Here is a 22426-nt window from a genome sequence, read left to right as displayed (position 1 = left end):
TTGTGGGAAAACTACTCTTGATTTACTTGTTTAATTACCCTGAATGCTTCACGTTTTAGAGCAAAATAATGAATCTCTTGTTTAAGGTTGAATTTTTGACCTTCAATAATTGAGTAGTGTTTTATATTGGATCCCAGCACTGCTCTTTCGATTGGTACTTTAGATATTAAATTTATACCTTTGAATACTTATATCTTTGTAAGCTCTGCAAGGCCCTAGGCTACACATCTTGCTCATCTTTGTATCCTCCAAGGTGCCTGGCACAGATTTCGCACATTGGAAACAGTCAAGTATTCCTTAATTAAGCTGCAATGACCACAAAAGATGAAAATCTGCTATACTGTCTGAAAACTGCCTCCCACTTTATTGGCATGAATGGTTTGATATGGATGTCATTGGTGGTGCTTTGTGTCATTGAATTGACAACTGAAAATCTAGTCTTTAAAGTTCAAGAATATATAAACAGTAAACATATAAACCAAATTTATTATGAAAGTCTTTCCATGGAAACTACCTCTGAAATTTTCCCATCAAAGTGACACAAAAATTTACAATACAATAGGATAAAACTCAAGCTTCCTTAGTGCAAACCAGAGAAACTAAAGACAACACAGTTGTATGTGCATGAACTAACAAGAAAGACAAAAAGGAAATATATAGCAAATAGTATCATATCATAAAAGCTGGCTCCTTTAAGACTTTTACAAATGAAAACCAAACATTATTTGGGGTCTCAGTAGAAGAAAGTTTGAAACAAAATGAGAAAAAGCCAGAGTTAACCAATAGAAAACAAACTTCTTTCTCTTAAAATTCCTAAGAAAGTACAGTGTGCTCAGTAAAAGAGAAATCATTTAAGACCTGAGAACGATGATTGCAATGATTCACAATAGATCAACGACCAAGACAAATGTGATCATACAGGGAGAGAAAAATTCTACATAATGACTAATTCTTTTTTTACCAACTATATTTTCTTCTAATCAACATATTTTTAATTCTCACAGGAAAAATCATCATCTGTGGAGAACAATCTCATTTTTATTCTTTCTACTATTTATGTTAAGTACAATTCAGAAGAGAAACATAAAAGAGGAGATGCAAAGAAAATTTGCTTTAAAATAGAGACATGTAAAACTGTGGCATGCTTTTATTGTTTTCTTTTCATAAATTGGAAAGCATAAGAATCTGGCTCATTGCCTCCCTTAATCTATAGCCTGGGGCTACATCTCTCCCCCCCGCCCCCCAAATACCCTCCAGGAAGAGAGCATCTCTTTTAAAAATCAAGTAAAGCTTTTTTTTTTTTTGCATCTTCTCTAAGTTTGAGATTATTTCCAAATAAACGATTTTTTAAAAATTAAAAAATAAAAAGCAAGGCAGAATGGATTATAAGAAATTACTTTCTGATCCTATTTGTATCTTGAGTGTTCCATCCATCCTCCCACCTATGTGTATTATGTAAAAAGAATAAAAGGGGGGACTATCTACCCTGTGTTAAAGCTATGATCTTGGTGATTACCGATCCACCGGCCTCTTAAAGTGAAATGTAGTTTTAAAATTAAATCAAAGAAATTAGGTGACTTGGGCAAACTTGAGTGGCAGTACTTTGTTCAGTTGTATCTCCTTTTCAGCAGTCTACACATCACTGACTTAAGTTTTACAGTGATAATGTGGCAGTGAAGCAAACCATCAAGCAACTTCTAAGGGGGGATAGAACAGGACACACAACACAAGGGAAGTCATCCCCTAGCAGGTGGAGGCAGCATGGATGGTTTTTAGCAGTTTCACTGCAGACAACTGGTCATGAGATAAGGAGCAGTGATGATGTTATCTCACATTCTATCAGGCACTACAGTTTAGGGCGTGCTCTCTCACATGTAAGAGAGATTCACAGGATCATGCCTCCACTTGAGGAAGCCAGAATCCAGCTTTTCTGATATGGTTACATCAGATACTCCTCCCTAAAACCACATTATTAAGATATTAACATAGCAGAGAGCCATTTCAGACATGGCGGGCACGTGACATAATAGCACACAGGCTTAGGAGTTGGAGTGCTGAAGTTCATGACTCTAACATCATTGTGAGGACACTTACCCAGGGTAGCCGATGGGGCCGTTCACATTTCTCTTCACTGATTGTTTCACAGTTAGTTCCCTTAAAGAAAAAAAAAAGAGTTGTTCAAATCATTTAAGAATTTATATGCTAGTTCCCAAGAAAGAAAATCTAATAAATGAACTCATGATCTTCTCTCCTAGAAATGCTCACCATTATTTCCTTGACTGTATGAGTAGGTTACAGAATTCAATTTAATCATCATTTCCTGAGCACATATGGGATGCTTGAGAGCTTTGAATTTGAATAAAAAATAGTCTCTCCCTCAAGTAAACTACTTGTTTTATGAAGATATGGCTTTAACTTTTTAAATCCCAAGTAAGAGTCAACATAAGATTATTATATCTAATATGATTTTTATCTTTGAAGAAAAACATATTTGAGGAAAAGTCCATTAGCTAGTGAGAAACATAATTTTTTAAATCTCTGCTGCTTGATTTCTTGTGTCTTAAATGTCTGCATTTATCTATAAATATTTTCTTCCAAGTGTAGTGTCAGAGATAGAGAGAGATGAAATGCGAAAATTGAACTGGAATGCCCTGAGTTCCCGGGTTCTTGTCTCCATGGTTTTGAAGAATGAAGCCACGGATGCAAGGTGATAGGTGAAAAGTACAGAAACTTTATTGCAGGCAGACGCTACCTCTAAAACCTAATTCTAAATTCTAAGCCTGAGACTCTGTCCCTCCTGGACGGACAGAGGGGCCCTTAAGAAGGGTGATCGCTGCTTTCTTTGTCTTGAAGCATTAAATAGGCTGCAGTTCTTTGTCTGAATCTGGCCCTTCTTATTGGTCATTGTGCTACATAGAGTTAGTTTTCAAAGTTCAAAGCCCACGTGGTGTCCCCCACCTTCTCTCCCCTTATCTTGTTGGTTGGAGTCACTGTTGATTTATCTTATAGCTCTCCCAGTTGTGTTGGCAGAGAAAGCCTTATCTCATGGCCCTCCCAGCTACTCGGGTCAGGGCTACTTTTGGCCTAACTTACAGTAACTCTAATGGCTCAGGCCTGAGATGCCTTTTGGTTTATGGCTGTCTTTAATTGCAGGGGTCAGATATATTTCTATTTGCCTATTCCATTTCTCTACTCTCTGTACAAGTAAGATAAATACCCTGGCATCTTCAAGTCTCCATTATGTATTCCTTCCCCCATAGGCCCCTTTTTATTCCTAACCTAAACCTGCCTAATTAAGCTAGCTAGCTAACCCTTTCAGAGAAAGGGAGAGAAAGAAAGAGGGGGAGTGTGTGTGTGTGTGTGTGTGTGTGTGTGTGTGTGTGTGTATCCTTAGCTTTGTCAATTGCTGAAAAGATTACAGTATGAGGCAAAAAGCAGGATTAAAACTGGTGAGTTACAGTGCCTTGCTAAATCAATTTTTGACTGGGTATCTGGCTCTCAACTTGATTTACCGCTGGCATTTTGAAAATGAAAATGTTAGACTAAGCAAGAGTTGAGACTAATGTCTTCATCCGCCGAAGACCTTGGACATCCAGAGCCAAGCACAAGGCAGGAGTAAACAATGCCTTTTGGGGGAAATAACTACATGCAGTGAATAAACCAAAAGGCATTTGTTTAATTGATAAGTCCAAAATGAACAATAACCTCTATTACAGTTTGTATCATTTGTGCCAATAGAATTTACAAATAACTTAGCCTGGGGCCTAATATAATAAATACAAGGAATCGGGAAACTTTTGTAATCATCCTGGAAAGTGTTGTTCGACAGTATGTGCTCACGTGAGCGAACATAGACTTTGGAGTCAGGCCGATCTTGGTATCCTTCCTGGCTCTGCCCTTAACTTTCAGTCAGTTACTTAACCTCCCTGACCTCAGGTTCTCTGAAAAAAAAAATAGGAGAAAGTAATGCTTGTCTCCTGGAGTTGTTATGAGACTTAGTTGATGTATCACACAAGGCACTTAAGCAGTACCAGACACATAGTGTCACCAAAGGTTAGTTTTCTTCCCTCTTCACTGGGATTCTTGAACTGAAACCACATACCGTTTCAGTTCACCTTGAATCCCAGAGATAAGAAACAACTGTCATCGTTTTCTATTTCTGCTGTTAACAAGTTACACAAATTTAGTGAATTAGAACAGTACAAATTTATGCTCTTGCAATTCAAGAAGTCAAAAGTCTAAAATGGGTTTCACTGGGCCAAAACCAAGGTGTCTGCAAGGTGTCCTTCTGGAGGCGCTAGGAGAATCCCTCCCCTTGCCTTTTCGAGCCTGCATTCCTTGGTTCATGGGCCCTTCCTCCCTGTTCAAAGCCGGCAGTGTAGCATCTTCAAATCAATCTCTCCGCTTCATTGAACATTTCCTTCTCTGACTCCCTACCTTCCCTTAGAAGGACGCTGGTGATTATGCTGGCCTCTGTCAGGACAATCCAGGATAATGTCCCGATCTGAAGAGCTTTATCTTAATCACACCTGTATATCCTTTTTGCCTTTAAGGGATCATAGTCCCTGGTTCTGAGAAGTAGTACAGGAACCTCTTTGGGAGAGCCATTATTCTGCCTACTACATCTACTACAACCTAAAGTTTTGTTCACTTACTAGTTACTTTGGTACTTTTGACATTAAATTCAAAGTATCGAGTGTAAAAGATAAATGTCAAGAATATGAATAAATTTTTCTTGAGTTTAGATTGAAATTTTTTTTCACTTTTAGAACTTTTTCAAAAAATTCTCCTCCACATAACACAAGTCTTTTTCAGTGGCTATTAAATCTAACAAAACATAAAAGATGGAATTGAGTGGGGTCATGTGTTATCTCTATAAATGAAGAACTCTTTATGATATAATTTGAATGAATTTTTAAAGTTATAAGGTATATAATGAGAAAAAAAGATGGGAGGAGAGAAAGATGATAGTAGATAGAGAATTCCATCAGTGGCTCTCAGTGGAGGCAATTTTGTTCTCTCAAAGGACATTTGGCAATATACGGAGATGTTTTTTATTGTCACAACTTGAAAGGTGCTACAGGTATCTAGTGGGTAGAGGTCAAGAATGCCGATAAATAGGACAGGTACCTCTACAAAGAGTTACCCAGCCCTAACTGTCAATGGTGTAGAGGTTGGAAAATTCTGCATTAGATCTCTATACCTCGGCACTTAAAATATTGTTTGGTATAGAGTATGCCTTTAATAAATATTCATAAAAGTGGATGTAAACATTGAGAGAAAAATACTTGTGTTGTAGTTAACAGACTAGACCAGGGGTCCTCAAACTTTTTAAACAGGGGGCCAGTTCACTGTCCCTCAGACCGTTGGAGGGCCGGACTATAGTTTAAAAAAAAAACTATGAACAAATTCCTATGCACACTGCACGTATCTTATTTTGAAGTAAAAAAACAAAACGGGAACAAATACAATATTTGTATTTGCATGTGGCCCGTGGGCCGTAGTTTGAGGACCCCTGGACTAGACTGAAATGTCAGACTGCCTGAACTCAAATTCTGCTCCCTGTGGTTGTATGATGCTGAAAAGTTACTTAACTTTTATCTTGCCTCAGTTTCCTCATTAGTGTAGAGGGGATAGGAAGAGATTCATAACGAGTAAAAAATTATCTAATCTATATAATAAATTTAGCACATTTTCTAGCCCATAGTATGGGCTTAATAAATGCCTGCTATTACTATTTTCCCAAATCCCAGCCAAACCAATTCCCAAATGATCTATATATATAAAAGCCCAAGTAACTGTCCGACCGTCCGACTGTCCGACCAGTAGCTATGACATGCAATGACCACCAGACGGCAGACAGTTCAACCGGTAGCTATGATGCACACTGACCACCAAGGGCAGATGCTCAACACAGGTGCTGCCGAGCTGTGGTGACTTGGCAGCTGTGGTTCTCGGGTGACACACCCAGAACCAGAGAGGAGGGAGCCCAATCCCGGTATGTCACCCTAGAACCACCCTCTCGCAATTCGGAACCCCTCGGGGGATATCTGAGAGGTGGTTTCGGCCCGATCCCCGCAGGCCAGGCCAAGGGACCCCACCAGTGCACAAATCTGTGCACCGGGCCTCTAGTAAATAATATAAAAGAACACTTTAAAGATAAAATATTCCCACTGTTATAAAGTGGAAAATTTCCACAAAATTATTTATGTTGTATAGAAGAAATTAATTTTTTCAGGTCATTACAAGAGGCAACATAGTATAACCAGAAAAAGAATATGGGATATGGAGATAGCCCAATCCTAGGTTTTGTCAGAGAAAAGAAGATTTTCCAGATTCTTTTAGAGCCTATTCAATGAATCAAAAGATGGGTCTGGCCAGCTAGAATAAAACTCACTGATTCTATCTAATAAAGAGGGACTATGCTAATTGACCCTCACACCGTCACAAAGATGGCAGCATCCACAGCCAATAAGGAGGGAAAATGCTAATTGACTGCCCCACCCTCAAAGATGGTGGTGCCCACAGCCAATAAGGAGGGAATATGCTAATTGACTGCCCCACCCTCAAAGATGGCAGCACCCACAGCCAATAAGGAGGGAATATGCTAATTGACTGCCACACCCTCAGAGATGGTAGCACCCACAGCCACAAGATGGCGGCGCCCAGTCCCCTCAGCCCTGCCAGGGTGGCAGGCATGCGGCAAGGCCAGGCCCCTCCATATGCCTGCCTCTGGAGTCCCCCAGTCCCCTCAGCCCCCCAGCCACCCAGGGCCAGCCCAAGGCACAGGCAAATCTCGGATGGCGGCTGCCATCCTCCCAGGGCTGGCTGAGGCTTGCACTGCCAGAAGTGGCAGCAGCAGAGGTGTGATGGGGTGCTGCCTTCTCCTGATTGCCAGGTCACCTCCCACCCCTGAGGACTCCCAGACTGTGAGACAGGGGCAGGCCAGGCTGAAGGACGCCCCCCTCCAGTGCATGAATTTTCATGCACCAGGCCTCTAGTCATCACCAAAAATTATTGGTGCCAGGCTCAGGGCTGCAGGCCACGCTTCCATCCCAGCTTTCCTCTCAGATTTTATAATGGGAATCAGCTCTTCTCGTCACCAAAACTCATGTGGCCGGGTACTCCTGCAGCATTTCACATTTCTGGCTTCTAAATACGTGCACACGCACAACCCTGTGTGTATTTGAAGTCATTTTACTGCCCTGAGTCAATGTCTCTGAAGTCCTTACAGGGGGCCAGGGAGCAGGGGCAAGTTTGTGGGTACAGGTGAATGGGGAGTCGGCTTTTCCTTTCCCTTTGGGGAAATCATGTAGTGAGGAAGAAGCTCATTTTAGCTCCCCAGAGCCTTCCAAAGCTTCTCCAGGGCAAGAAAAAGGTGGATGGTCCTATAGATGGTCCCTACCAAGGACAAAGCAACTCGTTAGCTACAACCAAGGACAATGAAGGAGTCATAGTCAGACATGAGGGCCTATGGAGAAGAGAATAGAGCAGGTCACCTGGGACCTTAAGGAGCTGAGGTCATGATTCCACCTGCCAAAACCACAGACACCACTAAGGAAAGTAATGGATGAGAGACTAGCAGGCTAGAGACTAGCAGGCCAAAGGACAGTGCAAGGACTACCTTTGGTTCCAAACGCCCCAAATTTCCCTCTGGTTCAGGCCATGTGGCTCTCTCTTCTTCATACACCCAGATGTCATCTTAAACTAGATCAGGGGCAAGGGAAGAAAGCTGAAACCAGAAAGACGAGGATTTATTTAAAAGAGTTATCTAAAGAGACTGTATTATTGAATCAGGCAGACTTTATTGAATTGCACTAAATTATTGACTCAATATTCAACCTAACATAGAGTTCCTAATATTCAATAGGATCAGAGCTTGAGGGATAAGCTATTAAAAAAATAATAATAACAAGGCCCTAGTGGGTTTGGCTCAGTGGATAGCATTGGCCCATGGACTGAAGGGTCATGGGTTCATTTCTGGTCAAGGGAACATATTTCAGTTGCAGGTTCGATCCTCTACCCCCACCCCACCCTCGCGCCAACAATTGATGTATCTCTCTCACATCAATGTTTTTCTCTCTGTGTCTTTCCCCCTCCCTTCCACTCTCTCCAAAAATGAATGGGAAAATATCCTCGGGTGAGGATTAACAATAATAATAATAATAATAATAATAATAATAATAATAAGGAAGCTGCATCTAACCTTGCATATCTGAGTGCAGTGTGAGAAAATATGGGATCCTGCAACTCAAGGGAAAGAGTATTTCTATTTTAGCTGACATTATTACTTTTATTAGCCCAGGCACCTACTCAAGGCATCCTTTGACTTTCTCCCACACTGAACCTTGAAACCATGCCATGCACTCATCTGGTTGCTAAATCATTTTTCTTCCATTAGTAAATCTAAACTCCTCCAAGAACTCTTCGTAAACCATCAAAGATCTAACACGTTCCCTGACTCCACCTTGTCCAACTTATAACTTCCTTCTATACTGTTCTCCATCTTTTCATTTATTTTTTTATTCCTAAAACTTAAAGTACTCAACTACCTAATTTCTGCTTATATTCTGTATCTTTTACATATGAGTATTTAAGAGCCTAAATTGCAAGTTTGTAGAAGACAGGTATTGTTTTTTATTTGTTGCCTCTTCAAGACAATAAGTGTTTTTAAATGGTCTTGGTTGACAGTTAAATCATGTTTATTATGGAACAACTTTTCCATAAAATGGATCATTTTCCATACATTATTCATTATTTTCTGCAAAAGGGATGATACTTGAAATATGATTCAGTAAAATCTTGTAGCTTCTTCACCCTTAACAGGTGTCTTCTGTCCCAGTCCCTAGTGCAGTGATGGCGAACCTATGACACGCGTATCAGAGGTGACACGCGAACTCATTTTTTTGGTTGATTTTTCTTTGTTAAGTGGCATTTAAATATATAAAATAAATATCAAAAATATAAGTCTTTGTTTTACTATGGTTGCAAATATCAAAAAATTTCTATATGTGACACGGCACCAGAGTTAAGTTAGGGTTTTTCAAAATGCTGACACGCTGAGCTCAAAAGGTTCGCCATCACTGCACTAGTGTAATTACAATGGTCAGTGTACTTAATATGCTTATAACTTCTTTGTTCTTTTTAGCAAATACAAGTGACATAATTGTATTGAGGTTTCATTGGTTATTAAAGAAATTTATTTAAGAACTGAGACAATAAGTTGTATTCCTCCCTCATATTGCTCAGATTGGACCATGTGCCTAATGTTTGGTAATAATTGCTAAATTATCTGGCAACTTTAGGAACATATATTCTTGATACATGGAATTATCTTAAAATCAAGTGAGAAAGGGGATGGAGGACACTAAGATTTGCTTTGGTGATACTCTCCATGGGGCCACGTCCACAACCCAAATTTGTCAAGGTGATGCACTTAAAAAAATAATAATAATAAATCAACCAAAAAACAAATAAGACCAAGAGCTCCTTCTAAAACCAAATGCCACAGGTATGTAGTAAAAGTCCCGCCAGCGTCAGATGAGATGTGCCTTTCTGAGGGAAGCGGATAATTTTTACTTGATGGTGAATCGTTAAAAGTGAACCAGATGATTAAGCTTAATGGAACAGCCACATTCAACTGAAATTAGTAAGAACATGCCTCCGGCAGCCTACAACCTTTTATTTGTTGTTGTTTAACTTCTGCCTTTACAGTGGCCGTGATGAATGACATCACAAAAGAAAAAATCCAATTAAAATCTAAGTGCTCAATAAACCCCTAATGTCTGCTTGTCACCACCCCTTTCACTAGCACCGATGTCTTATGTTTCCTTTTTTCCTCAAGAAGAGAGAAAAGAGCTGGGCCCCGGGGGAGTTCAAGGTAAGGGGGGTTGGGGGAAGTAGGGAAAGAATTATACAAAAGCTTCTGAGGTTCCTGTCGCCTTGCACCCCGTCAGACACACACCCTGCAGGTGGAGGGGATGAGGTTAAATTGTTTTATCATCATACGCCTGAGTGAAGAGGTGCATTTTCCCACTGGGTTTCAAATATTGGTAAATCAGAATTGGGATCGGCAGAGCAATCCCTGTTCACCCTCTTACTTAGTGTTTCTGCTGCTCTTCCGAACCGTCTCGGGGGTTTGTTCTATAAGTCATCGAAACGGTCTCTCCTGACAGCTAAAAATAAGCTCCTGATTACTTTTACCTGAATCAATCTTGTGACCAGATGTGGTATTCACCTACTAAGTGTGCAACAATTACCATTGAGAGGGATGCGAGAACAGGCCAAGGGGAGTCTATAATCTAGTGGAATGCAGAATATAATAAATCACATGGGAAACTGGCAATTGCCACCTGGTAGAAGAATACTGGGTGTTGATAACAGATTTCACCTTAGAGACACTGTGTATTTGCAAAATTGGGTTTTCAAAGTCCTTACAACAAAGTTCTCAAAGTCAAAAGCAGAGCAAAAACATGCTTATGATGAACTGAGAGTTTAAAATAGTAATGATTTCTTAAATTTGGAAGGAGCTTTGTAATTTATAAAACACACATGTGCTTTTATCACATTTACATAGCATTTAATGTGGTATTTATAGTCAGGCTTTAATTAGATGCTCATGACAGCCTTGTCCTGTAGCTCTTATCATCATCATGTTACCGATAAGGAATCTGGCACAGGGAGGTTAATTGACTGCTAGAATCCTATATTTGGGGAGGAAATAGAATGAGCAAGACCTATACTTAGGGCTGCGGCTGCAGGGCCCCTGCACTGTGCCAGGGCACTAACCATGGCTGCCCTGGAGCCAGGACCCAATGGGCAGTGATGTTGGTTGCGTTCCTCATGAGCTAATGAAATAGCTTTTTAAGAGCTCACTTCAGTCATTAGAGTTTGATGGTGGAGAGTTAAATGTTCCCCAGTGGCTCTTTCTGTGTAATCATGGTTTCAACGTTTTCTTAGCATATCACATTACACAAATCATGGAGTGCTCTTGTTTTACATTTCTTATTGCGTTTGTCTCACTTCTAAGCAATTTCCTCCCCATGCGCATTTATCTTCCATTATTTCTGTCAAACTGCTTTCAAGGCCACTAATTGTATGAATAATATTCTCTTCCTCAAACCCTGCTATTAACCAGCATTAGCTGGGTGGCATTGGACACAATTTCCCATCTCTAAAAACCGGGAGGTTGCACCCAATCGTCTATAAGGCCTCTTCTTGCACTTTAGTTCTATACTTCTCTGACGCTTTCATGGGAGCTGTGTGATTTGGGAAATACTACATAAAAGGGAACTTCAGTTTTCTTGACTCTGCGATGATGGATTCAATTAGCTCATGTTTCCCAAACTTTGCTTCTTGGAACACTGTTTTGGGGAATATCACTATGGATCACATCCAAAAAGGCTTCTTTACATAAGAGAACTCGGGAAAGCTAGATGAAATAAAGTCAAATATAATTTTGAACTGTGGACATTCAGTCTTTCATATGTTAATGGGCAATGGATGACGCCAAGAAAGAGGCAGACTATAAAGTATTTCCCAAACTTATTGGACCACAGAACCCTTTTGAGTCAGCATTTTATATAAATTACATTCCATGTGATACACTTTTAGAAAGGCAGGGTTATATTATCCTTAGGATCCCTTTATTATCCTGAAATTCTATTTTTAGATTTGTTTCTAGACACTACTGTGACCATTCCATATAGCATTTATCAGAAGGGCACAGAGCTGGTTTACCTGTTGCTACTGTTGCCATAACTGTTGTAACATGGCCCATACCCTGGTTAGATGAAGTTGAAATAAGGTAGAGATTAGCAGCCTTCCCACTGAAACTAACTTGTCTGTATGTAGCTGATATTATAACTGGGGTTTGAAAATAGTTCTCAGTAAAGAGCACTTTTGGGAAATCTGTAAATAAGGGTTAGATTAGAAGACCTATGGGATACTCTTGCTAAGGTGGGGAAAAGGGAACATGGGAAATAACAGGAAGTCAACTCTTTGAAAATAATCTTTGGGATTAGGTAACATGGGCTACTTTCCAAGTTACCATCATCCTCTTCCAATTCAAAGGTCTCTTCACATCCATTTAATTCAACCCTTTACCCTGACCCATTGCAATGACTTTAACCATATTAGAGTCACTGCTTGATTACCTTCAGGAGCAGGAACCCACTACTTCCTAAGGCAGATTATGCAATTTTAGGCGGCTCTGCTTTGTAAGTGGTCCTTTCCCATATTAAACTAAAATCTAAGTGTTAAATGTTCTTATTTCAAGTGACCTTGTAAATGATCTAGTGCGCCGTTTTCAAGGCCATGTCCATAGTGGTACTTAAGATGTTTTTCAAATGCTTTGAGTTGAATTTCATTCATTGATTCATAAATAAATACATAAATTTCATGTAGAAAATCAATTATAGTCTCCATTATATTAGACTCAAAGAGATTTGCTAGCTCCCCTAAATTCAGTATAGAAGCAGAATGTACCCTGGTCTCTCTGATTCAAAACCCAAAATCCTTTTCTTAATAATATATTGCTTCTTTAGTGTGTCTGCGTACATAAAAGTGAGGAGGAGAGTGTATTAATAGAATCTAAAAGCTGTAGAAAAAATAGTTTCATTCCAGCCAGTCTTGTGATTACTCTGGCTTTTAGTTTTCCCTTCTTCAAAATAAGGATTACTAAATCTTCTCCAAGCTCTGTTTCAGTTCTGGAAATTTCTATGATTATAAGGAAACATGTTCATTAATGAATGGTATTTACTATGAGGTACTGAAGTCATAGTAGAAGAAAAGAACTGCATCCCTTAGAAAGGATTGAATGAAAGCATGCATCATAAAGACAAAGAGTTTAGAATCACGTTTGATTTTTACTTTCTTTAATTTTTTTTCTATACTAGTTACATTCAGACCAGGATAAAGGAGATGGATCACTTAAATATATCCTTTCAGGAGATGGAGCAGGAGATCTCTTCATTATCAATGAAAACACAGGGGATATACAAGCCACCAGAAGGTTAGACAGGGAAGAAAAACCTACTTACATCCTTCGAGCTCAAGCTGTAAACAAAAAGACAGGGATTCCTGTAGAGCCTGAGTCTGAATTCGTCATCAAGATCCATGATATCAACGACAATGAACCAATCTTCACCAAGGAGGTCTACACAGCCACTGTTCCCGAAATGTCTGATGTGGGTGAGTGGGACCTGATTTCAACCAGGCAATGCTTCTCCTCCAGTTCATCAACTAAACAAAGAATCCTATGAGTGAAACTTACTGATTGAATAAATATAGATGCTAAATTCTAAAGTACCATATTTTAAACAATCTACTTATGTCCCTTTTGTAAGTACCCCCGTGTTTCCTAATACTATTCTAGTCTCACTTTATTATCCTTTTTAAGAAAACTGCATTTCCTCTAAAGATGAGGGTAGAGTGAGAGTAGGAAAAAGAAAGAGAGCCATCTCACCTACTTCTCCCACCCTAAATTCCTGCTCTATTTCCTGGGCTGGAAAACAGCAGCCTTCTCTATTTCTCTTAGCACATACTGGCATTAAGGTTCCAAGTAAGAATCTCCTCAGTGGAAAACAAAAGCCTGGATTTACAGTCCAGACTAAAGAGTAATGACTGTTGCTTTAAGTGACTGTATATTTAGAGAAGAGACTCAAAGAAAACTTCTTTTCAATCCATAAAAAATATGCAGAGGATGTCTAAGGGAGATATCTTTTACTAATTGGTGGAAATCAGTAAATTACATTAATATGGTAAATTAATATTTTGTGCACAATTCTACCAATTTTAAAGTTAATATTTGTGCATTTAGTTTGCTTAGACTGGGAGAAGGTAAACAGAATTTCAACTAAGAAAAAAAATCCTACTGACATCATTCTTAGCCACATTAATATACTTCATGGGAGACAATGACAAATATTAAACTACTCACATAAGGTTATTTTAATTTTCACTCAGTCTCAAATTCAAAAGAGCTAAGTTATATAATAAAAATGTTTCTATGATTCTGAGTCATATATCACAGCTGTTTCAGTCCAAAGTTCCAAGACTTTGAAAATATTTAATCCATAGAAGTGCTTGTAAAACATCTAAATTTTTCTCACGAAGAAGTTGCTCATCCCATTACTTAAAGCCACTTTGTTTTGTTTGAAAAAAATCACAGATTATCACCAAGCAAAGAGGAGAATTAGAATTCTTTTTAAAAGGAAGATTTGTTAGGAAGAATATTTTTCCATTTGGTGGTAAAAGACAGAAAGAATTAATAAAGGATAGTCTTGTCATCAATACCACCCAGGACAACCGTAACCAGATATGCAAGTTGTCACTGAACAACTCTCAGGGTACCATTGACTTTTTTGTACAGAGAGATCATTTTTAATTGACTTTATTGGGGTGACATTGGATAATAAGATTGTATAGGTTTCAGGAGTATAATCCTGTAATACATCATCTGTATATTGTATTGTGTGTTCACCACCCAAGTCAAATCTCCTTCCATCACCATTTATCCCCCTTTTACCCTCCTCTGCCTCCCCCGACCCTGTTTTCCCTCTGGTAATCACCGTACTATTATCTGTCTATAAGGTTTGTGGGATAATCCTTTCACCTTTTTCATTTAGACCCCTTCCCCTCTCCCTTCTGACAGCTGTCAGTCTGTTCTCTGTATCTGTGAGTCTGTTTCTGTTTCATTTGAAGCCATTATAGAATTAAATATGTAGTACAAATATTTGGGAATGGCTAACAGAAACATTTTGAGAAAGGGAGGTCTTTTTCTAATTTGCACACAGGCATGGGAATCTTGATATTCATCATTATCATAAATTAACATGTCATTATTCTGATATATAAAAGCATTTTAAAGAAATTACATAAAGAAACAACAGCAGAATAGTAAAAATGAACTCTGGTATCAAACAGACCTGAGTTTGAAGTTACCTCTACTAGCAAACAGCAGTGTGGTTTAGGTAAATGACTTGATTTCTCTCACCCTCCACTTCCATATCTCTGACAAATAAATAATAGATGTCAACTTCTAAGGTGAAGACAAAAGGAGAAAACAAGTGCACAGCCCCCAGTACAATATCTGGCTACTCACAAGTGCTCAAAACGTCCAGACAGTCGTATTCTAAAAGCTATTAAATTTGTATTGATGTCAAATAAGAACGTGTTTGTTGACTTCTGCTATTAGCTCTCACTCTAAAATCATGATGTTCTCATTCTCCCCAAGTCCCTCATTGAATTAAAAGGGTGTGTATTCTATCTCAGGCACCAACATCCTGCATCCAGAGCAGCCAACCTTAGCAGTGCAGCATATTTGTTCAATACATGAATTAGTTAGATAGTACCCACGCAATGGAAAAATGCTAGTATTCCCTAAATGTAGCTTCCCTGCCCTGTTCATAGACAGGAGAACCTTGGTGGTGTGCTTACTATTTATCCACCAGGAATTCTAAAAGTCGGCCACAAAAATGATCTTAAATCAGAGGATCTTACCCTTTTTGGAAGTCACAGACCCCTTTGCGATCAGATAAAAATCTATGGAACTTCAGTGAAATATGCATGCAAGCGTATACATAACCATTTGCATGGAATTTTATGGAAGTTAAGGATACTTCAAAGGTTATTAGGCAACTCTGTTTCCCTAAAATAAGAGTGCTGATCTAAAACACCACAGTTTTCTTTGTACATTTAATTACAATCATTTTTGGGTATTATAGGTACCAGATGTGTATCCTCTGTTGTTTCAATTAATTATTTATTTAATCCAAAACTATCTCGCTTAAGGTTCAAGGCCTTTCAATCTCTTAGAATTATCAGGTAGATTTGTTACTTAGGATGCTTTTATTTGCAAGTAACAGAAAACTCAATTCAAACTACTTTAAACAACATAAGTACTTACTGGTCACATTACTTAAGCCCAGAAATGAAGTAGGCTTTAGACATGGTTTGATTGGAGTTCTATTTTCCCAAATTCTCTGTTCTGTTCAGCTTTGTTCTCAGGCTACCATCTCTAATGTCACTAAATAGTAACTGCATTTTCAGGCTCCTCTTCAGCACATTCTAGTCCAGTAGATACGACAGAATTTCCAGCAAAATCATGAGTGGTCCCCTGATTGGACAACTCCTAAACGAATCCCTATGGACAAAGTAATGCCAGATTCGTATTGACTCGGACCTGGATAACTTAAAAGAAGTGCCATAGCAAGAATCCAATCAAATCCCACCTTTGGAGATGGATTGAGATCAGTTCCATCCAAAGTCATGATCATTCCCATGCGTCCCTTTAACCTAATCCTTACAGTATTTATAAATGGCGATCCCTTTCCTTCAGAGTGAGGGATCCAAGCCTTTTTAACCTAGCATATTATTGAAGTTCCCCACTGCCTTGCCATGATAGTTTTGGACAAAAGTAAGATCATGCTTTCTCTTATGTGTGCCTATCTGGGATCTGAAATGGGCCCTTACTATGTTTTCAATTCCTGTTCTGTCATTACAGGCACAGTTGTTGTCCAAGTCACTGCCACCGATGCCGATGACCCAACGTATGGGAACAGTGCTAAAGTTGTCTACAGCATCCTGCAGGGGCAGCCCTATTTCTCAGTTGAATCGGAAACAGGTTAGAATTCTATTTTTATCTCCTTTTTACAATCTGTAATTTTAATTGACATGCTTGGCTAAGCTAGCATATTTTTTAATAAAAACAATCCACGTGATTGAATTTTTTTAGATTTGCCTGCCAAATACCAGTGATATATTTATAAACATAACACCCAGATCATTTTAATCAAGAAATATGACAATGGGTCTTTCATCCACTATTTTTATATATGGCATATTCAGAAACAATTAAATATTGCTTTATTTTTTTCTTCCATTTTGGGATGAAGCTAAAAGATCAAGCCCTTCTGATAGCTATTTGGCTGTTTACAAATATTCCAATTCTTCTTTGTCTAGGTGTTTGGTAGGTTTGCATTTCTCTACCGTGCTCTGAAGCTAGATGTAGCCATACGATTTATTTGGGCCAATAAAATGCAGCAGTGATGTGAGTTACTTCCAAGTGGAACTTTTGACCTGGTGTACACTCCAGCATGTGCCCTTCTACCTGCCAGAGTGACCCCAGATGGGAGCCAATGCTGAGATGCTTCTCCAGCCCAGAAATCTGAGTATTATGATGAGTATAGTTACCTGCTGGCCTGCTCAGAGCATGAGGGAACAAACTTCGATGGCATTAAGCCACTGAGATTTTGTTTTGTGTGTTGTTACCTCATTGTCTACCCCATCCAGACTGAGATAGCCCTAATAAAGTGGATTGCCTTAATGGAATTCTTTTTTCAACACCTCCTTTTTCTGCACTTTCTCCACAAAATAACGTTCTATCTTATAATGAATCATTTTAGGGGACATCATTTGTACTGTCTTTAAATTCTACTCTTATTTTTGTTGTCATAATAGGAGTAGAGTTTCTTTGAACATTTTTCAAGCTTCCATTATTCTTAGTAGAAATCAAAACCCTCCTAGGTTATTACATCCAGTTGGAAATCGACGGGTTAAGAGGGGCAATAAACTTGGAAAGAAGCCCAAGGAGAAAGAAAATGTTGAGTTTAAAAACAATGAAGATGAAAAAATTAGAATTATTCAACTTAAAGAACACAAGGCTAAGGTATTTAGACAGAAATACTGTTGTTTGGAGAACAGAAATAACAGCTCCACTTTCAATGAAGCCAGGACTGTAGGAATGAAGCTGACCTGTTTTCTGAGGTATTGTTAAAAACAAGAAAGATTTTTTTTTTCAGTCTCATGGCTGTTCAGCACTGGAATGTGCTACCAGAGAGAATTAAAAGCCTTCTCCAGTGATTTTTGAAAGAATGTTGTTAATTTAAGCATGAACCCTACCTAAGAAATTAGGCAAACTTTCACAAGTTCTTCCAACTATTTTATAACTACTTAACAATGAGGTAAACTTCACCTAACTTGAGAATCTTGGTCACTGCTGGGGCCAGCTGAACTAATGTTCACATCAGCTTTAGGAAACCTTAAAATCTTTTGGATCACACAATATGATGATTATGAAAGAACTGATGCTGGGGGTGGGGGGGAGTTAAACCATAGTTTCATGGTTTAGAAAATCCTGAGAACATTCATTGGTGGCTATATTTGCTGAGCAATTAGCCAATTCAGTAAAGTGAAACTCAGGAGACAGTTCATGTAAATGGCTTTCTTTTAACAATCTCCTCCTAATGCACCTAAATATATCAAGCAACTTCGGTGGTATACTATTGGGTCACACGCCAAGTTACACTTCTCTGTGTCATCTTATAACACTTAATATTTATACTACTTACATTCTCTGCAGTTGCAGGATTTGACTTATTCTTCTTGTATTGTAGGTGGTTCTTTTAAATGCATCTCTCTCCCCTATGTGGTTTTCACTTCCTTCAGTATAAAGGCTAGCTATAATCATTTTTATGTCACCGATGACATCTGCATAGTGCTATGCATATTGTGGGTGAAAAATCTGTGTGTTTGCATAAATAAATGACTCCATAAAGTATTTTTAATATATTCCTTTCCACTTCTGAATTTCATATGCATAGGTATCATCAAGACAGCTTTGTTCAACATGGATCGGGAAAACAAGGAGCAGTACCAAGTGGTGATTCAAGCCAAGGACATGGCCGGCCAGATGGGGGGACTATCTGGGACCACCACGGTGAACATCACGCTGACTGATGTCAACGACAATCCTCCCCGGTTTCCCCAGAGTAGGAGCATTTGAATGATGACTTTCTTCAGGGCACTTTTGTAAAACTCTAAATTGAAGAATGATATTTATTTTCGATTGTTGCTGTTAATTGTCAGAATTAATGAACTTAGTAAGAACTGACACTTTTATTAAGAATGAGTTGACAATGCTTACACTCAGTAGATGTGAACATTTATGTTCCTGAATTGGAAATTAGCCGAGCGATTTCTGATATGGCTGTCATTGCAAATGCAACATCATTGTTTCCTTTTTCCTTATTAAAAAGACAACCACAGACACAAATTTGCTTGCTCAGAACATACGCATTCAAGCATGCTGCTATTTGTTAGGAAAAATTTGACTTTATATTTTGTGAATTTAATCAGCCATGTAATCTCTTTTAAATCCTCACGAAGCCTCATAAGAGGAGGATTTATCATTTTACTGTTTCTAAAAATACATCTGTGGAAATAACTGTGCACTTAATCCATTTATACTCATAAATAGTTTTCTACATTATGGTTAATTGAGATCCCGAAAACCATCTCCAAAACTATTAACTCTCATGATTATGTAGGAAGAAGAAGGAAAACCAGCCTTCACAAATGCCCACCTTGTATCCAGCAGAGCACTAGCCCCTTTCACCCAGAGCACCTCAGTGGGTACTGGATATAATGTAATTTTTCTCCCAGGAACAAAATTCCTTTCTGACTATGGTCTCCTCAGAAAATTACCTGGATCTTGTCGTCCAGGAGAAATCAGCTACCCATTATTAAACAGACCTATTTACTCAATCGTGGCATTTTAAAAAGCCAGTCAGCTAATAGGGGCTTCTTATATAATGGAGATTCACATGGATCAACAGGAAATCTTTCTATTTTCTTTACTTTTGTCCACTAATTAATCACAGTTAGCTAAATGCAAAAACAGAGTAGCTAAATAATTTCTGATTTAATGAGTAGGAGAAAAGTTTTAGGAACCCTAAAATATCCCCCAGAAGCCTGAGGTAAAAATATCAGGATCACCCTAACAGGTTTGGCTCAGTGGAGAGAGCCTCGGCCTGCAGACTGAAAGGTCCCAGGTTCACTTCCGGTCAAGGGTATGTACCTTGGTTGCCGGCACATCCCCAGTAGGAGGTGTGCAGGAGGAAGCTGATCGATGTTTCTCTCTCATTGATGTTTCTAACTCTCTATCCCTCTCTCCTCCTCCTCTCTATAAAAAATCAATAAAATACTTTTTAAAAAAAAAATCAGGATCACCAACAACTTAACCCAAACAACCCCTTTTCCATATGGAAATGCCCTGGGGACGGATAACAAAAGGACCGATGGGCACTCTGATGCCACAGGTACCTTATGTCATCCTCCTCTCTCCTTGGATAGCCTGTGCATTAGTGAATGATGTACAGAGGCCAGAGAGGGGAGAATAGAGAAAGGGGTGGGAGGCACCCCAAATGGAAGTTGAATACACCAGAGAAAACTGCGGACTGTTATCATTTTACCAAGGATGAGCCCATTACTTAGTGGATTAATATTATTCAAGGACAATATTCTAGGTGTGTCATAGTCCAATTTCTTTTTCAAAACAATTTGCATGAATGCTTGGCAAAATGTATTGGATGAGAGAATACATTTGTTTGACTTTTGGGGCCTTAGTACATGCTGGCCCAGCAGATCTAGACTGAAATTCACATAGAGTCTCCTTAAACCAATTTTGCAACATGAGAACATAAACAAAGTGCCTGTCTATGAAATATGGGTTTTGAATTAGGAATATAACTTCAAGAATGGGTAAATCTATGCATAGAAAAAATAATATAAACAAAATTTAAACGAAAAATTTAGTCAAAAGAAAAAAATGAAGAGCTTTATCTCTCAGTGTATTGATCTGTATGCCTAACTGCGACTAGACCAGTTCCATGTTTGAGTAAATGTCTGCTGGGATACATTCTCTAAATTGCTATAATTTACTTTCACCTTCAGTTATTATTAGCAATGACAGCAAGAACTCTTAAAAAAAAAAAAAAAAAACAAAACCCTAGCCCTAGTAATTGGCTTAAAGTCACAGTTCAGGTTAAATTCTTTTCTACTCTTTCTGCTGGGTTACATTCACAGGAGGCTTGGAAATGTACAGCCGCCCCTAACAGCTCAGTCTTTCTCACAATCACACCGTAAACTTGGGAGCCTATTTACAGAACGAGAAAAGTGTTCTCCATTTGCAAAGAGACAGGGATGGAACAAAAGAAATATTCTTAACCATCATGAAAGTAAAGATGGAGAGGTATAGGGCACCATTCATTATTTTAAGAAAAGCACAAATCAGCCTGCATCCGTGGTGATGCCTGAAAGAACTCTTGGGAAATGGGTTCGTTTCTATTCTGATAGCATACACTTAGTCTGCATCTGACTTATATTTTTCTGGTGATTAATAGGTACATACCAGTTTACCACCCCTGAGTCTTCTCCACCGGGTACATCAATTGGCAGGATCAAAGCCACCGACGCCGATGTGGGAGAAAATGCTGCGATTCAGTACAGCATTACCGAGGGGGAGGGGCTGGACATGTTTGATGTCATCACTGACCAGGACACCCAGGAAGGGATTATCACTGTCAAAAAGGTAATGCCATTGGGTAAATTCCCTACAAATGAATGCATTTACGTTTCTCTGCGCCCCAAGTAACTGGGGGCAATCGCATCTCACATGAACATTCCTCTGGATTTTCCTTTCACTAATCAGTTTTCTAAAACACCAAGTCTAATTATGTTGAGATCTCTTTGGTTGGCCTTTAGGGGTCCTCAATAATCTTATGGATTCATTCATTCATACTTTCAATAAATTTTATGAAGGGCCTCCTAAAGAACTAGATAATCTAAATAAATGATATACAAAAAAGTATCTAAAATAAATAATAGAAATGAACCAATATGTGAAAAAACAGTGGCAGACATTGTTCTAGCTACTGGAGGTTTAATGGTCCATTTAACAGGCAGGTCTCTGCTCTCATGGAACTTCTAGTATAGGGAGAAAAGAGGCAAGGAAGCAAATAAATAAATAAAACGTGCATATCTCTGATTTCCGATACATGCTTTGAAGAAAAGGAATACTACAAGCAATGGTAACAATGAACTTCATTAGATTGAGAGGAGATATAAAGACCACAAAAATAAATTAAGTAACACAAATTTCCTATGCGCTCTTTAGCTACTCTCTGGAACCCAATAATAAATCTTGTATATTCTGAATTCCTGTTTGTCCCCTATGTATTTATTCACCATTTATCCCCATATCATTTGTCTAGTACTACAGACTACTATACAGAAGTGTGACAAAAATTAAAACCCATAACCTTTTGCTTTGAAGCTAAAAATAATATTAATTCAGGTTATTTATTTTACTGATTTCTCTTTCATCAATGTCTTCTCTCTCCTTTAGCACACTGTTATATGTGCAGGCATAATAAAGTATAGGGAAAGGTAAATAACAAGAACATGTTTTCTTCTTAAGCTTTGGATTACAGGTCTTAATAACTGGAAACACAATAAAGCATGTTTAAGTGACACTCAGACCAATGTTGTACACTATAATATAATTAGGAAGCCCATTAGTGTCCATTAACCTTTTTAATTTTTCTGGTGCCTTATCAGATTCAAACTGAAATTTTGCCTAGCCGAC

General features: G+C 38.6%; 1 protein-coding gene across 1 annotated transcript in view; it reads left to right on the top strand.

Moving 5' to 3' along the window:
* LOC102432467 (cadherin-6) overlaps positions 1-22426 on the top strand; it is a 128625-nt gene that overhangs the window by 89884 nt on the left and 16315 nt on the right. The window contains exons 3-6 of the mRNA XM_006081482.3: positions 12897-13191; positions 16505-16624; positions 18603-18770; positions 21183-21370. Of these exons, the coding sequence (XP_006081544.1) occupies positions 12897-13191; positions 16505-16624; positions 18603-18770; positions 21183-21370 (771 nt within the window). The remainder of the gene's footprint in view (positions 1-12896; positions 13192-16504; positions 16625-18602; positions 18771-21182; positions 21371-22426) is intronic.

The sequence above is a fragment of the Myotis lucifugus genome, unplaced genomic scaffold, assembly GCF_000147115.1.
Source record: "Myotis lucifugus unplaced genomic scaffold, Myoluc2.0 scaffold_0, whole genome shotgun sequence".
Taxonomy (NCBI): domain Eukaryota; kingdom Metazoa; phylum Chordata; class Mammalia; order Chiroptera; family Vespertilionidae; genus Myotis; species Myotis lucifugus.
This window is presented reverse-complemented; position numbering and strand designations above follow the sequence as displayed.